Here is an 18,935-nt window from a genome sequence, read left to right as displayed (position 1 = left end):
ACCACCTTTTGTGCCATGAGGGTACCGAGGGGTTTGATACCATGTTGATCCGCACCGACCAAGTGGAAGGTTGGTGGCCAGAGTGTAGGCTTCGCCAAGTTTCCTCCAGTAGTACGTTGACTCCGGACCCACCATCAACAATGGTGTTCGTAAGCTTTTGTCCCATTATATCCATCTCTACTACTGCAGGTTTCCGTCTGACACCCACCACGAGTAGCATAGGATTCATGGCATCCGTACCAAATTCCTTCACCAGGTTCGTACCAGATTTCGCCATCGTTTGGTGGTCCTGATCGAGGGTAGTGTCCCTGGTTACATTTGTCAGAGCCATCTTTAATTGTGGCATGGTCTGTAGAAGGTCAGACACCCGTACGGGTATTTTGGTTTGTAACATCTGCTTGATGATAGTTTTCTCTGGTTCCGACCGGACTGGTGTATCGGCAGCCAGGTCCGAGGCCCTCCGCTCTCCAGCCATCGCCCACTCAATATCCACCCTTGCCTCCTGGAGCCTTTCTTTTTTTGTGCGAGGGTCCGGGTACATGGCTTTCTTGTTTTGCAACCTTGTGATTGCCAATATGTCTTCTCCTGATCCCTCCACATCGAGCATGTTCACCCCTTTTTGCTTTGGACAATCTATGTCCTCGTGATTTCCTGGACCGCACCATCTGCACAGCAAACTTCCTGCATCACCTCCGTTTTGGCATTCTCGGGCAAAGTGACCCCATTCGTTGCACTTCCTGCATTGAATCATGGGTCGCCCCTTCCCGTCGTATTGAATTCTGCTCCTTGGTGTGTTATTATTGGATCTATTGTTACCCCGCCGATTGTTTCCATACCCTCCAAGGGAGGCGTCAGAGTTTGTTGTTGGCTTCGGAGGTGTCGTCGGCGCTGTGGCTTGGTTGGGTTGGGCGTAGAGCACTTGTGTGCTTCGTGCTTTCAAGTTGTACGGGCATTCCTTAGTTGAATGTCCCATTGCTTGGCAGATGTCACAGAAAACTTTGCGGGGGCAACTTCCTTTAGTGTGTCCCTCCATCTTGCAGTCAGTACACCATAGTTCTTTTCCTTCCCTACCACTTTCCTTGTCACCTTTTAACTCCTTCATCATCCTCATCATATCCTTTCAGAGTGCTTGCACGATTTTGGATCCCCCATCGCTATCTTCGTCCATGCTGTCACCATCGCTCGCTCGTCGCTTCCCCCAGGATGTCTTGTTTTCACTTTCAATATCCATGGTGCGGTTGTATGCTTCATCGTACGATGGCGGAGGGACCACTTTCATTGTCCTTCTCAAGGATGGTACCAATCCTTCCACGAACCACCGCTTTTTTAGGCCATCCGCCGGCTGGTTCTCCATTTTGTTAAGTAGTTCCCTCAGCCTTCTATTATATGCACGCACACTTTCGTTTTTTCCTTGTTTGGTGTTGTAAATTTCCGCCACAATTTCGTTGTCATCCCATAGGAGTTTGAATTCTTCCTCAAAGGCCTTCTTCAAATTGCTCCAAGACGTTTTATGTTGGGCATCGAGGTTTGTGTACCAGTCAATAGCTATTCCTCGCAGAGTGGCCAGGAATGCCTTCACCCAATAGTCCCAGTCATCCTAGCCATTTGCTTCCCAAATGGTGACGCATGTCTTCCAATGCTGTACAAGGTCCTCTGACCTGTCGCCCATGAATTTTGGGAGTTTCTGCTTCTCCGGAGTGTGTGTCGTCGTTCTTTTCTGTACGGTTTTATGCAGTGCCTGGAAATGGCTAAGGTCGGGATGGTACTATGTGTCTGGGAGGTACCGTACACTCCTAGTCTGGTCAGGCCCCTGTCACCCAGGCTTTGGTCACCTTCACTTCTATAGTCCCTCCTTCCTGGGGTTTCCGGACCTGACCTTCCTATTTTGATGCCCTCTGACAAGGACAAATTTTTAATGCCAAACAACGTTGCTTCAAAAATAGTGGCGATTTCCTCGTGCAGGTCTTGTACTGCCTCCTCTCCATGTTCAGAAAATTCCAATTGGGTGCTTTGTGATTCGGCTCTAGAGTCTTCTTCACTTGACGTCGAGTGTGGGGCCTAGTTGGCAAGATCTTCCTCCGCTACGTCTGGAAGTAGCAAGTTCCTGGCGACCTCGGCCAACTCCTTCCACGTACACGGTTTTTGCCTCTCCCGACTACGACTCCGACTCACACTCCGACTTCTGCTGTGTTTCTTCGGACTCCTCGAGTCGGCAACCTCCCTTAGTCATCGTCTCCTGTCGGCCTGTTCTTTTATGCGGAGAGATCTCCGTACAGTTCCCTCGTTTACTCCTTCGGTAGTAGTGGTACGTCTGTCTTTGTTCGGTCGTAGGGGCATCAAGTGCCAAAGGTACGGCACCGACTAGCCTCCCTCTCCTCTTCCTCCCTATGACTCCATTTCTCGTACCCTCGGAGAACTTGTTGCCGCTGAAGTTCCTTTGCCGTTTCCTCCCTTTGGTCTTGGAGTGCAATCAAATTTCTAGCGAGTAACCTTGGAATACTCCCAAGTAGGTCAAAGACGGGGGTGCTGATGGTGAGTTCACCACGTACCGTGCCTTTCGAGACAGCTCTCTCCTGAGCCTCTCGCTGCACGTACTGCGTGACCGACACGTCCCCCAACTCCACCAAGTCTGTCGTCAACTGATCCTCTCATTCCTCTTTCACGGTACTCTCTTCGTGCATGTCGTTGTCCACGACAATTAATTGTTGGTTAAATGGTCGGCCCATTAATTGCTTCCACCTGTCGCCATAGTTATCTCCAGGTTCGTTCAAGCAACGGCGCCAAAATGTTTAGTCCTAAATGTATAGTTGGTGAATAATCAGATAACACAGTATTTCCCGCACGTACCAAGTATTCATGAACCAGAACAATTGTACATCATAACATAAATGACAATGATAATATTTAGACCAGAAAAGTTATATCTTTATTTCAGTGTCCAGAATTGTCCATACATAAATCCCCCTGCCGAGGTTCCAATCAAACAATATATAGACCCAACGGTTGGTCAAGTTGCCAACCGTCACCAACTCCCAACTACCCGACGGGAACCTCTCGGCGACAAACATAACATAAACACAACATACATACTTATAAATCTTATTCTTACTAACATACTTTATTTACCCCTAACACAATCTAACCATACTACCAAAGATCGGTGCCTAATCCTGGGTAACAGAGTCAGAACACAAAACCTTTAAACAATTCATGGATATTTAAAGATTCGACAACTAGACCTAAACACCTATGCATTTCATAAATGTATGCCTGCATCTCACTTCAAATTCTACTTAAAAATCACCAATGCACTTCCTAATACACTGAAGCACATTTACAAAATTTAATCTTTTCCTTGAAAAGAACCTGCAAACACATCTCACATTCACAATAAACTTGCAAAGACAAATCATCCTATCCTTGATAGAAATAACTCATATGAATCAAGAAAACACAAATGGGAGATAATTTGAAATGGATTTTCATTAATTCTTGCATAAATGGTGAATACAATCCATGAAGAGTTGAAACCAAGTGCTAAATGATTAATCCTAGAGAGTGAATATTAAGTGAAGAGAAATTAAAAATTTCCTTGTGGAGATTGATTTTCCACTCTTGGGGAAAATTTAGGAGGCAAAATATGGTGTGAAATTAAGAACTTCCTTGTAATACAAGGAAATTAAAACCTTCCTTGTGTGGTTTGATTTTCCACTCTTCAAGCAAATTGATGAACCATGCAAGTGAAATAGAACTTCCTTGTAAAACAAGGAAATTAAAACCTTCCTTCTAGAGGTCAAATTTCCACTCCTTCCTTGGGCATGTCAATTTTCCACCCTTGGTCCAATTTGAAGGATGAAAGAAGAAAGTGAAATTTTAAGGCAATAAAAGTGGAATCTTCCTTGTGAAGTTCGAATTTCCACTCTTCCTTCTAAATCAAGCATTGAGTGAAATGAAAGAACTTCCTCGTAATACAAGGAAATTAAAACCTTCCTTGTGTGGTTCGATTTTCCACTCCAAATTGTGATGAATTTTCAAGGGCTAAAACAAAACCTTCTTTGGAAAACAAGGAAATTAAATCTTCCTCCTTCCTAGTTGGGCTCAAATTTCCACTCATAAATGAAAAGTAAAACATGAGTTAATTATTGAGTGCTTGACATTGATTAATGATCATTCAAAGTGCAAAATCGCATGAAGGAAAGAAAATGCCGACTTCACAAATGAAGTAAAAATGAATTTTAATTTGCAAGCAAATAAATACAAAAACGTTTTAAGGCAAAGTCGGCTTGTTAGGCAAATGAAAGGGTGCGACTCATGTTTGGAGGGTATATAAAGGGAATGTAAACTCAGACCTAAGGACCCTAAAATCAGACCTAAAGTCAGGCACAGTCCTAAAACTCAGAGAAGACCTAATTAGAGTTTTGAGGATGGGATGAATTGTGGTAATGCTTGAAGCGCTTGACTCTTATTTATACCCCTCCAAAGGGTGCAAATTCCAGCCGACTTGATCTAAACAAAAGCAAAATTATAATCAGACCTGGCCAACTGGATGAAAGGTTGTGACTTTGAGAGGTGGAAATCTGAATTGAAGCCAAAAATTCAGATTGAAAAGTGTTAACAAACCCTTTTTAGGTCGGCCCTATCAAGAGGGGTTTGTAATGTTAAAGGTGGATCTCATATAAAGATCAAGTCCAAATTCATTTTCACAATAATTTCAAACAATTACAAGGCAGATCAAGTACGAATTCAGGGAGAATAAGAGCACCCTGAAGCAGATTTATTGTGAATTAAGAAGCAGATTCCAAAATTAGTGATGGGAACTTTTACCAGATTTTTTAAGCAGATTGTGGGTGAAACTATCAGACCTAAGGTGCGAGTTACAGCAGTCACTGCAAGCAATCTTTTCATCAGCCTCATAGTGCGAATTCCTACTAGTATTGACGGTGAATTGTTTTAAGTGCAAAATACAGACCTGCGTAGCAGATTGATACAATTTTTATCAGCAGCCCTAGTTCAAAATTTCTAAATCAGACCTACGGGAATAGTTCTCTAGTATTAAGTGGTTCATTTTCAAGGGGTTTTAATGTTCATTTCCAGATTTGGATTATTTCACACTTGAGGATGTAATTAATTGTATGGGATTAATGATAGTTTCCTTTAATTTATGACGTCTTAATTCAAATATGTCTCTTTTGCAGGTCCGATTGCAAGTAGATAAGGGGTGAAGCACAAGAATGGAGAAATTCAACATATGCAAGATGAGGAACCAAGTGCAAAAGGGCTTCGCCAAGGCAGACTCTCAAAAAGTCTACACAATGATATCAAGAGTAAAATCATTCAAGGGAGGAGGTCAACGGATACACTTCAAAATTTCAACATTGCAAAGGAAGATATTTTACAATCTTGAATTTCCTCTAGAAATCCAAGAATCATTGCTAATACAACAATGGAGGAATCTCAATGAAGAGCACCAGGATGAGAAAATTCAGGATGAAATGCAACACAAGGAAGAAAATTCCCAATTTAAGAGATGAAATAGTGCAAACGTGATCAAGGAAGCAGATAGTTTCAGAAAAGTTAATCAAAGTTAGGCTTGATCACTTTGAGATGATGCAATTTGGGAATATGTCCCAATCACCATCAAAATCAGTCAAAAAGGCTAAGTAATGTTGAGTATCAAGAGATATGCCTCAATCACAAGCACATGGTGATGATCTACATGAGGAGTGATGAGGTGGAATCCAATCATCATCTGGCCAATCAAGTTCTTCCAAACCGGCATGTCCAAATACAGTGAACTTAACTAATCCAAAGGTGGAGCAAGTGACACATGGCACTTTATCAAATATTATTTTATATATCTAACCTCACCTTCCATTGGTTAGGAATCAAAGGACATGTGTCCAATTTATTGTAATTATTTCAATGGCCAGGAGGAAGTTTGTTGTAACAAACCCTAGTTAGGGCTTCATTTTGATCTTGGCTATTGATCCCAAATTGATTTGAGCCATTGAATTGTAAAGAGTCCTATGTATAAGGCTCGGTCTTCTCATTGTAATGGTTAATATTTAGTAGCCAAGCAGTTAGATAATAGTTAGCAGTAGAGTAGGAGGAGGAAGCTTGAAATTGTTGCCAAGTTATGTTGAAATCAATTCAATCCTTTCATTGAAGTTATGGTGAATATACGTGTTGTGCTTTTACATTTTGCATAGTTCCTTGTTACTTCTCAAGATTAATTAGAGTTCATTGATTATGATAGAGAAGTGTGATGATATTTCATGAATCCTTCAGTTCATACCATTTACACCTTGTTGATTGCAAGTTGTAGTGCATGGTTAGTATGAAACTAATTATTATTGCGGCTAAGTTTGATTGTGAATACTTCATTTGGATTGCACCATTATTGCGTATTAGAATAGATTGTTTACAATATGAAGATCTTTCACTACCTTAGAAGATCGCACTCTTTCTATGGCGTTGTGAGCTATCTCTAGTTAAGTAGAAAGTAGTTTCATGAAGGATTTGTCTATCGAAGCATCATCCATTATTGTCATTGTCCTTACGAATTAAGAGTTAGCATAGATTATCTAAACCCTTTCCCCTTTTGTCCTTTTTTTCATTTGAGTTTGAATAAGTGGAGAAGAAGCATAACATGATTGATACATCCGATGTTCACGTTCCAGTTATAGTTCATAAATGTAAGTCCCCTTGGATTACCAGCAATCACATTTCCAACTGAGTCTATCCACATGTAAAGTCAAGACTTGACTATAGGAACCTTGGATTCACTTCGTTTGATCACGAAGTTTAGCATTTCAGGAGATTTTGTTCAAGAGAGGATAGAGTACTCGGTACTTTATTATGTGTTGTAAGGTGTCACAAAACACTCATCAACAGGTTACCAATTCATTCTTCTCAATACCCTCGGGTTGTCCTTTCATCTTCAACCACAGGCCTTTGAATTCTGGAGTTTTGATGAACTCATCATCTGATTAAAATTTTGCAAAGGCTATTGCTCGCTCATCATCTGATTAAAATTTTGCAGAGGCTATTGCTCGCTCATCATCCATCTAATCAAAAGGAATAGGGGCACCCACATTTATTCGGTTTTGTGGCTCTTTGTCTGGAATAGTCTCCCTTGGAGGAGACTTTAGAGGTTGTTCTACCTCTTCCTCAGTGGATAATCCTTGCAGTGTACAAGCAACTCTTCAATGTCACTTGTCTGTTCTGACACTTCATATGATGCAATCGGTGCAGCTAATCTTTGTTGTGGTGGCACTTGTGCTGGTGTCTCATCAAGTAACACACTTTCTCTTCTCCTAGCCATTAGCTCTTCCAACCTTGGGGGCTCATATATAGAAACATCCTCCTCCTGAGAAGGTACATACACTAGGAGGCTCTTGTTCAATCCCATGTGGCACATTTTCTAATACTTCTTCAATTATTGGTGCCTTTGTTGTTGAGTTCTCCACCATTGGTCTTTTTCCTCTTGGTGTTGCACTTCCAGTGTAAATGCTCTCAAAAAATTTGATCATGAGTTCAATTCTTTTGACCTCATTCGTTTCCTCCGGATAAAACCTTACAAAACTAGGATCCCATTTCTTCCTTATTTGCACAACTTCTCCTAAATCATAACAATTTCTTATTACATCTTCTACATAACATAATTCATGGATGTATGATCCCATGTTTAGTTGTATTTCTTTTAACCAGTTCATAAATCCCTCAGGGTCATAATTTCTCCTTTGTCCAAGTTTTAAGGATAATCTACTATTTATATGATTTTGGACCTGTTTCAGGGTATCAGAACCAATTGAGAGGTCATAATATCTCACACACCATGTAAGAAAAGTACCTTTCCTTTGCTTTTCCATGTACGCCTTTTCTCTCCACATGAACTACCACATAAACTCTAGAAAAGCCAATCTAGGAGATACAAATACAGGCAATTGGTGTGGTCCCTGTGGGCAACCATATACCCTAATAAGGGTATAATTTGAAAAGAACCAGTCACCATGGTCGTATTCACCTGCTTCATCAATCCTTTGAGTTCTAGGTCTCAAAAGTTGCCTAATTCTTTTAGGTAGCCTATCTAAGACATAACCACACCATCTGACCACCTTGACAAAGAAACATTCATAAAAAGTCAAAAAGTCACCTGTTTCACACTAACTATCCCATTTATAGCACCATCTCTATACAGCCAATGCCTTTCCCTCATTATCAAAGAATTTCAGTTTCATCATATCATCCCATTCATATTTATGTTAGTACAAGATGAAGTGACATAAGAGAGAGTAATACTTGAAACAACTATTCCACCATGCTCTCTCACCTCAATCAATCCTTGGTGAATTTCCTCCTCAATAGATGAAGCAAAATCATATTCAAGGTTGACATATTTGTGTTGGATCCTCGTGGCCATCATCATCATTCCAACCGATATGGTGTTTTCAAGATCATGTGCAAAGGCCCCCTTCACTAGGCTTCCAACTATTAAAACACTTCATTACCTTTCCAACAAGCTATTACACTAAGTTGTCCTTTTAGTATTACCAAAGTTGCATAGACACAAATATGGATACAGATACGGATATGGATACAACCATTTTTTAAGACCCCCAATATCAATACAATTGGATATGACATTCATACAAAACAAATACATATATTTAACACAATTTTCTAAGTTATTAGAGGATATTTTCATTACTTTAAAAGCAATATAGACACATAATTGCTACATAAATAATTATAAGTTGATTTAACAATTTACAATATGCAAAACAAAGTAGAGTTGCATTGGAAGATAACCCAAAAAAATGGGTCACTAATATAGTAAAACATTTCATTTGTCTTCCCCATTTGGTGTAGGCTTTGTTTATACAAAAAAAAAAAAAATTGCACGATTGAAGCTTTTTAAGTTTCGGAAGATTTACATCAAATTTTTAAAAAAATCAAATCACAGTATTGACAATTGGAAAATCAAGATTTTTTGGGCACGCATGGGTACGGTATGTAACATGTATCTGCACTATATTGTATCTGTATCCATATCCGATACATGGATACGTATGCCCGGTGAGGAGCAAATGTGTATCTGACTATGCTTATTTCTCAACATTAGACAAAATTAGTGAGATATTAATTAATTATTCAATAACTCATCCAAGTTCAACAAAGCACTAAAATTGAATCGGAATCAAACTTTGATCACATTGGGATGATACTAAAGATAAAAAATGATGATCAAAGCTAATCCAGTGACTTACTAAAAATAGACATGCTCTCCAACAAGTTTGGAGAACTCCCCAGGAGTTTGAAAGCATCGCTGCAATCTAGAACACCATCTAAGTTCAAAGTCAGAAGCAGACACCAACAAAATTGAACCTAGATCCTCCATTAAGTTTGGAGTTTTCCCTAGCACACCAAGAGGCTTACGAAAAAACTCAGAAAATGGCCAAAAGCTCATGAAACAGTTTTGCATAAAAGAAGGAACACTGCACAACAAATATAACCACCAGGAAAATTTCTCTCTTGATGTCTATGTAGAAAACAAGGTGATAAAGGCCAAAAACTGATGTTGGTTCATTGACATAGCCATCAACAAACTATAATGCAATTGTTGCTTTCAATGAGGAACTTCCAACATCATGGCTTGATTCTTCTAATGCCACACCAACACGCTTTCAAAAAACCTAATACTAAGAATGGAAATGTGAATGCCTTTTTTGCACCCCGCACTACACTTGGATGTAAATCATCATTGAAAAGCACAAGATGGAGGAAAAATGTTCATTCACAAGTAAAGAAGGCAATAGCAATTTTTTGGTATTGCTCAAAGATCCCATTCAATGTTGCTCAATGTGTAATGTCCCCTTTTTGGGATATTCTTTGAAATAGAATTCACTCGAGATATAATACTTTTCTCAAGGATTGCAAGTACTAACTATAATTCAAAAAAATGATGACTTGGTATTTGCTAGACTGTTGCTGATTAATATTTCTTGATGGATTGACAAATCAATCCTTAATAATCCTTGAATGCTTAATGAATGATTCTTGAATGAATTTCTGCAATTTTTATATGGCTGAATGACTACTTGTTTTTAATATAAGCTCTGAATTCATAGGCTGAATTGCTTGTGAGTTGATCTCTTAAATTGATTGCTAGTCGATTTGTTGTCTTTGAATTATATGCATTGCTGATTGTGTTTCTAAATTGCTGCTTCGAAATGATAATCTGAATTGAGGGTCAGTTGATACTTGAATATGAATTTCTGAATTGATGATGTTTCTTGGATTATTGATACTTGAATTGATTGGCTGATTCCAAGATGAATTGATGATTGATGACGATTTGATTGCTTGTTTGTCTACTATGTTGATTTGATCTTTGCAGATTGATAGATTGCTTGATTTCTTGATTCATTGCTGAGTGATGATGTATTGATGTTTGCTTAGAATGATCTCCATACATACATACATGTATGTATGTATGTATGTACGTACGCATATCTTCTTTGTGGAAGAGTCACGCCATTTCTCACACCATCACTACTCTTAAAAACATAATTTAATTTACTTGCAAAGTCAAATAATGTTCAATTCCCAATTGATTGAGTGAATGCTTGTTTCCTTTATGAATTGATGATTTATTTTATGATTCTCTCAATGAAATGATTTCCCCGTTATATCCATTTCTTGAAGGAGTCACTACCCTTCACAAGAAATGAATCACCACCCTTCACAATAATTGAGTCATCTCCCTTCTTTGCTGCCTTCGAAAATAATAATTTATTTCCAAACTGACTGATTGCTTTCTTCATTCCCAATTGATGATTCATTCAATGATGATGATCCATGCATATCCTCAAATAAAATGATCTCCCTTTTATATCTCATGTTTCAGAAAGTCACAACACTTCATTTCATGTCTTTTGACCATTCATTAAAATTAATTATATTCTATTTTATTTTTAGTTTTTTATATTATAATTTATCAATATTATGGATTACTAGATCTCATTCAAAAGGGGAACATTACATGATGGCCTTCAAAATCGTTGATGCCATTGTTATTGTAGATCATCATTTTAAGGCTCCATAATATGAGAGCCTCAGATTTGACTTACTAAAAGACAATGCAAGATGTTAGCAAGGTAGTTGTTGAGCATCATAAATAGTGGGAGTTGTATGTTGCAAAGTTATTTTTGATGGGTAGACTCATAGAAGGAATCGTACATTAATCAACTTTCTTGTTGCACCCCAATAGTGGCACAAGCTTTCTAAAATCGGTAAGTGGATCAGATAAAGTGATATCAGCCCACTTGTTATTTTCACTAAGTGATGAAGTTGTAGTCCAATTGATCACCAATAATGCACTAAGTTGTATGGAAGCAAGACTTGTTATTAATAACATGTTTTATTTTTGTTTAAAATCATAATTATTGCTTAATAAATTATAAATATTAATATCACTTTATAATAAATCCTATTAATTAATATCATGTTTTAATTTTGTTTACCACCATAATCGTTGTTTAATAAATAATAAATATTAAAACCACTTTATAATGAATATAAAGGAAACCCGATGCAAAAAAGGGAATCGAACTTCTCTTTAATCACTTTATTTACTAGTCGTTGCTGATGTCTTTTTGAATTTGACCGTTTCATGGTCAAAAGGCATGAGTAAGGGTTACGGGTGTGTCTCTTCCAAAGGATCACAAACTTTGTGGGGTTTAAAAAGCTGCGTTCTCCCTTGGGAAAGGACACAGACAGAAACTAAGAGGAAAAAGAGCACACGGAGAAGAGAATAAGGGACAACAGCAAGTATGGATTGGTAGATAATGTGATATGCTGATAATATAATTTTAACATGGTTAATTCAACTAATATTTTGGATACTATTAATATCATCAATATAATACAATGTAAATAACACTACTAATATCATTAATATAATACATTGTAATTAACACTAATAAATCAAATTAATATGGGTATTACAATTAATACAGTTAATACAAAGTATTCATGATAATTTAATAAATTAATACAAAGCATTCATACAAAGTTAATTCTATCAACAATATTAATTCTGGTTATAATAATACAGTTGATACATTTAAGAATGTAAAATAACATTAATACAATATTTAATAAGACATGGTTTAGATGAGGATAAGTAGTTAATATAATCCAATATAACACGGTTAAACGGTACATTACTAGTATAGCATGAATGATATAAGGGTTGGTATTAAATATGATATAAGGAGGCTTGTGGAATATATCATAATGATGTTAATAAATTTCTGTTTAAACTTCTAAGGGAGAAGGAGGAGAGTTGTAAGAGGGGAACGGTGTATGAGCATCTTTCTAGATAAGCCACCTCAAAGTGGGGCAAGATGAGCCCATAGAGGCCAAAGGAGTGCAAAGGGTGCGGTCTTTGGGTCTAGAGAAGATGGTTTCTAGGACACCCTTTGCAATCTCTTCCTCCTTCCCTTCATGGCACATTAATATAAGAAGACCAATCATAAGTAGTAGGAAAAAGTGACAGGATGGGGGATAACGGTTAGGGAGCACATCTCTAGGTAGACCACTCCATATGGATGGCATGGGCCACATGGAGCCAAAGGGATGGTATATCCGCTTTGGGCCTAGGATGGATGGAGTCTCAAGGACACCACATCAAAGTCACTCCCCCCACTTCTTTATGGTTGAATCTCCCTAAGTTTAATGTTTCATTATTAATTAGATTAATCAATGAAGATTTTTATAAGATTCATCTAATATTTCTATAATGTAATATGATAGTCTCCTAACCTATGTGCAGGGATTACATCAAGTCAAGGTACTCACTAAACCTAATTGCTGTTTGGAAATTAAGTATAATAGCAGTTTTAGAATACCTCTAATTTGGGCACATTACAGTTTTACAGTTCATATGTGGCACCCTAGCTGCAAAACTCACATGAATTGCGAGTGATCTTTAGATTTTTTTGCTGATGGCATGTTATTTCCATTTTTGGCAAAAACTTTCCAAAAAGTTGCAGATTCAAGGGAAAAACTAGGTTATTCCACCAAAAAATTATCATTTTTCATCATTTTCATGTCAATCTTTCTAACATTTGAACTTTTGAGCATGCAACATAAACGTTCATATGGCCTCAAATGCCTTAATTTGTGTTTGGCAGTTGGAGCTCCACCCCTTGACCCCATCGTATTGTAACACGAATCACGATACACACCAAGGACACTACCCCGAACCCCTAGTCAAGTTTTAAACAATGAAAAGAAAAAACTGTTTTGGTCCCATGTTTTGTATAGATGAAAATTGTAAAATACTACGCCAAATATGTAATTTACAATCATGACTCTATAATGTCAATTGAAATTGATTTTTATTTATAAATGAAGGAAAAAAGGCTAATGACCTTTTTAAATCCAATTTATGCAATTTTTTTATGATTAGTTTACATGTTTATGTATTGTTTTAATGTTCAAAAAAATTGCTAAGTTTTTCCCCAAGTTTCTCAACTATGTCCAACACATTCCCTTGATTTAACCCATGAAGACATTGGAAAATTTGATTAGCTTGAATCTACAATACAGAGGGGGAAATCCATCACCAAATTCATATATAACCATACAAGGGTGTTGAGCATGATTAGATCCTTCACTAACAGAAAGGAGCTAGTGAAACCAAGTGTGACAAGTTTTGCCACCAATTGTTCGGCATTGCAAAATTTATGTGCCCAAAAGATAAAACTCAAACACATGTTTCTTCCATCAGACTAGATAGAATGCTCTTTTTCTAGTCAAATGGATGGGATCTTCATTTCACATCTTGTATTTAATGATGCACTTTGGATAGATGCATATGAGATTGTGCAAATAACAAAATCATTAGTCAACATACTGAGATTGGTTGATGGGGAAAAATTCAACAAATGTTACTTTTATGAGGCCATAGGCAAGGCAAAGAAGGTAATACAGTCCAAAATGTAGAATGGTGAGAGCCAAATAATGCCAATTTGGGAGATCTTGAACGCTAGATGCAACTGGCAAATGCATTGTCACCTGCCTATTGCAAGCTATTTCTTGAATCCCTCTATCTATTATAGTTCATGAAACAAGAAGGATGGAGAAGTGATAACTATTGGGAGTTGAGCTGGCCATTTTTTTCAAAAGGCGCAACTGTTCAAGAAACCACTACCATCCCAATTAAGGATCTCACAGGAGGCTGTTAAACCGTATCAAGTAGACACGTTCCAATAGTCTCCCCCTCAGTGTTATCTGGATTCAAACTTGTGACCACGCTTTGATACCACTTACTGGGAGTTGAGCTGGCGATTTTTCTCAAAAGGCGAACCTATTCAAGAAACCACTACCATCGCAGTTAAGGATCTCATAGGAGGCTATTAAATCATGTCACGAATCCTGAGAAGAAATGCTTGACACATTCCAACAAGAACAAGGTTGTTCAACTGCATTTCTACATTCTTTCCCCATGTAGAGGTAAAATGAGCAACCATAATGGAGTTGCTATTGTATGAGCAAGCAATGGGCTTCTTCTCTAACATATGTGTAGTGGAATCAAGGAAGACAATAACACCGAGTACTAATTTTTAAATTAATAACTGCAATATTTATTATAAACTAAATGTAATTCAATCACACGGGTTAATTAATATTTTTTTTCTTACGCAACTAATCTAGTGTCAACACAGTGTTGGGAGTAATTTAGCCATGATGCCAAATCAATTTAATGTGAATTATAATCAAGCCATGCAATTCTTCTACTTGTGAGCATTCTTGGAGTGTATTTGAGCATATACACTACAATCTTTCTTCTTAGACAACTAATCTAGTGTTAACACAATGGTGGGAGTAATTTAGCCATGATGCCAAATCAATTTGTTGATAGCAATGTGAATTCTAATGCAGCCATGCAATTCTTCTAATTTTGAGTTGAACAGTTCTTCTGCTTGTGAGCATTCGTGGACTTTGTTTCTCTTTCTACACACTCTATTTGGCATAAAATTACAATTACAATGTATTTTTACAGTTTTAGGATTGTCATATTTTTCCAGTTTAAAACCCATGAAATTGAATTCCATTTGTACTTTCAGTTTTGTCATGCTGTTGGCGTATAAATATAATTCTACTACGATTAGACCCCTCTTGCTGCCATTGTAATTGCACAGCACACCTATTGGCATAATAATGAAATTTGCACCATTTAAATGTCTATGAGTGTCGAGGCTTCTTGACAACATAGGTTCTCTTTGGCATTAGAGTTGTTCATTTCTTCCCATTTTGCTTTACCTTCTGCTCAATGGTCACTAATATGTGCTTCTCCCACAGTCTTAACCTTCAACAATTCCATCTTTTACTAAATATATGGATGCATGCCACTTGAGTATTTGAGAAATACATTATTCTCAGTTCAAATGTTCAATTTTGCAGACATGTGGTGGAATATATCTGTATAATCTTGAAATGATTGATCCTACACTTGCTGTAAATGCTGCAATTTAAAGCATCCATCTTCATAAGCATCCTTAGAATAGTTTTCGTCATTGAAGGTGTTAATTGCTGCCAAGTTTGGTGAATTTCCTCTCTTCTTTGTCTTTATACCCTAGACGACGAGAATCTGACCATATTCTGACATGTAAGGAAACTTTTGACATTGTAAATGTTATTTTCTCTTCAAATAAATTATTCATTGAGGATAACAATTTCAATTGATGTAGCCAATTATCAGCCACAACAACATTAATCTTTACCCAAATGTAGGGACATCCAAACTAATTTTAAGGGGGTCTTTAGCCTCCAAATACTTTACCTCATGTGTAGGATCAAGATAATAAGACTGCCAACTCAACAATTTTAGTTAAGTGGTTTAACAAGGTGATTAGTGCATCCTTGGTTGCATCACTGCTCATATTGTGGATAGGTTCATGTCACTATGGTCCCCCATGTGAGGCTGTATTAAGTCTCATACAAAGTTAATTTCAAGAGTCGTAATTTTGGACTTCAAGCTTCAAATAAGCTAGTCTCGTTCAATAGGACACACATAACCACTAGTATAACTATACTCTAAAAAAAATATACGTAAAATAATGCCAAGAGATATCACATAATTGTCTTGCATGTTTATTAGTTGTCAAGAAGGACATGGAGCTGAATAATGCTGCACTCTTTCACTTTCATTAAAGATGTAACAGTTTCATATGCTTAGAGACAAGTGGCAATAATTCTATTTTATTCAAAGTAATAAAATAATACTTATAGAGAAACTGAACAATGCATGCATTTACCTGTCATCTACACATCAAATTTATTCAAAACCAATTTTTTGTTTATGGATATTTGTATGTCATTGTAGATGCCTATTGGCATAAAGATGGACAGCTCTAACACCATTAATCTAGATCCCAAGGGATATCAAGCCACTATATGACGAAAACATTACAAAGGAAACCCCTGAACACAAATCATATTTGTTGGAGCATTTTAACAACTACTTATGCTTTTTTTTTGCTTAAATTCACTTAATTGTCTTTTTATGCTTCTAGTTGCTTTAGTTGTGCATCATCTAGTTTAGCTAGAGTTGAGCTTTTTTTAACTCCTCATGCTTGCACTTCAGTTCTCCTAAATTTAGCTCAAGGCATCTTTGTGCTTTCTTTATAAGCACCTCATAATACAATTGTAATTCATTCTGTAATCTTTGCTTTTGAGGAATATGGCATATTTTTCTCACTACTCAAATTTGTGGAAGGTGTTCTAGTTTGTTCTTTGATCTTGAAGGCTTGTGTTGCAAAATTCAACATGGTATCAAAGCCCAATCTTAAATTCAACATGGTATTAGAGCACGGATTCAGTAAACCCCTTTTCAAGCTTTGAGGGTTTCTTTTCTCAGAAGCATTGCAAGATCTCCAAATTTGCCTACTTGTGTGGATTTGGAAGTGGGTAATTTTTATTAGCATTTGGAGCAAAACTGACCCGAAAAAAAAAACTTTCAGTTTTCAAAAAGGTTCTATTTTTGGAAATTTCATATTTTCAGAAAATTGATATTTTGAAAAAAAATTAAAATTTCTATTTTTGGAAATTTTCTATTTTGGAAAGATTCTATTTTTTGAAACCCTTTCAAACCTCTAAGCCCATTTTGACATGCAGTTGGTTTTTTTACCATAACTTGCTCCTACAACATATGATTTTTGACTTCCACATGTCATTGGAAGGTTGGTTCTGAGCACTTTGTATTGGTAGTGGTTTCATAATCAAATTCTGCTCCAATTTTCTGTACTAGGTCTAAAAATTCAATTCAGTTTCGCACTTCTAAGGTCATATCTTGCACATCCGAACTCCGTTTTTCGAAAACCAGATATCATTAGAAAGGTGTTTCAATGCTCTATCCAAATCAGCTGTTAGTTTTTCCAACTTTTGCTCCAAGTATAATTTATTCACTCTTTTTTTCACTTTATAACTGATTACTTGGTTTTTTGGGCTCCTGGAAACTTTTTGTTTGCTTTGGATGGCTTTTTCTGGACTGTTATACATGTATTTCCAGCACCTCGCCCTATTTGGGCACTTTGAGCATCCTTTTCATGCACTTCTTTGTCGACACATTGAGATAAAGTGCCACTTTTGTCGATGCACTTGTTGGATATGATGTGGAAATATCTTTGCCCTATCCACTTATTTCTCCTAGTGGCATAATCCAATGCTCGTGTGCATGCAGTACATGATGTTAGGGAGCATAGCTGGCTGGAACTCAACATATTTTGAAAATAGATTATGCCCCATAGAATTGTGCAAACTGCAATTTTGTACCGTGTGCATGTTCAATGAATGGCAAATTGCCATTCCATGTGTGCAAGTGTATGATGTATATATATGGCAAATCGGTGAGAATTCAATTGACTAGTGAATCAAGGTAACAAATTTTGCCAATGTAGTGGACCTCTAATACTGAAAAAATACAGTAATTAAAAAATCAATAAAGTGGATTCCGTATATATACATCAAATCAATGAGAATTCAATTGACCAGTGACCGAAGGTAGAAACTTTTGTATAGAATATTCAATATATTAGACATCAAATATGGAAAAAAACGGTAATATAAAAAATACGATGAATTACGTGTATATAATGAATGAATTTTAATGACGTCCACGAGACCATCAGCCTATGGAACCAAGAGCATCCATGTTAACAACTTTCAAATTATTTTCATTGTCGACTCTTTTGTTGTGAATCTTGGTCAAGAAGCCCAATGTTTTGTATAATCTTGTTTCCTCAAATAACTCATTTAGACTGCACCCTGTAAATTGTCTTCATATTGCATCCAGATATCCTTGTAAGCAGCAAACTCAAAGATGAAAAAGCCAATCAGTTTCCACCACCCCTTATTGCAGAAAAGACAATTTATTTCGTCTCACTCCTCCTTAAGAATAGCCCATCTACCTGTCTCACATCTAAGATGGTGGGACCCAATTCTAATTTGTGCAGCTAAAAGACTAGCCTCTCCCTTAAATGCTGCCCTTAAATAATCTTTTTCAAGATAAAAAGAAAAAATCTCTAGCTCTCCAGTACATCCATCCGACTGTTTGCCTGTCTATCTATCTATCTACCTACAGATACCCTTTTTAGTAATATCTGTCTGCCTATATATCAATCAGTCTATATATTTAAACAGATATGCTACTACACGTACCCTTCGCTTCCTCAGAAAAATTTTGGACTAGATATAAAACTAACAACATACCGCACATACAGCCTTCAAATCTTCGAGAAAACCTTCGGGAAGCTCCTTGCGGGAACCTTTAACCACAAGCTCTGTGCTGCCTTTGCCGCCAATTCTGCCAAGGCCAGTTTCAATTATGATTACAAAACATCCACTTCACCTTTCCAAAATTATTC

General features: G+C 37.1%; 1 protein-coding gene across 4 annotated transcripts in view; it reads right to left on the bottom strand.

Annotated features, from left to right (window-relative positions):
* LOC131065840 (D-lactate dehydrogenase [cytochrome], mitochondrial) overlaps positions 1 to 18,935 on the bottom strand; it is a 283,265-nt gene that overhangs the window by 263,632 nt on the left and 698 nt on the right. For all 4 annotated transcript variants that reach the window (XM_058000480.2, XM_058000478.2, XM_058000477.2 and 1 more), the window contains exon 2: positions 18,781 to 18,874. In XM_058000480.2, coding sequence (XP_057856463.2) covers positions 18,781 to 18,874 — 94 coding nt within the window. The remainder of the gene's footprint in view (positions 1 to 18,780; positions 18,875 to 18,935) is intronic.

The sequence above is a fragment of the Cryptomeria japonica genome, chromosome 6 (assembly GCF_030272615.1).
Source record: "Cryptomeria japonica chromosome 6, Sugi_1.0, whole genome shotgun sequence".
Taxonomy (NCBI): Eukaryota; Viridiplantae; Streptophyta; class Pinopsida; order Cupressales; family Cupressaceae; genus Cryptomeria; species Cryptomeria japonica.
The sequence above is the reverse complement of the archived record's forward strand: the minus strand, read 5'-3'. Positions and strand labels throughout refer to the sequence as shown.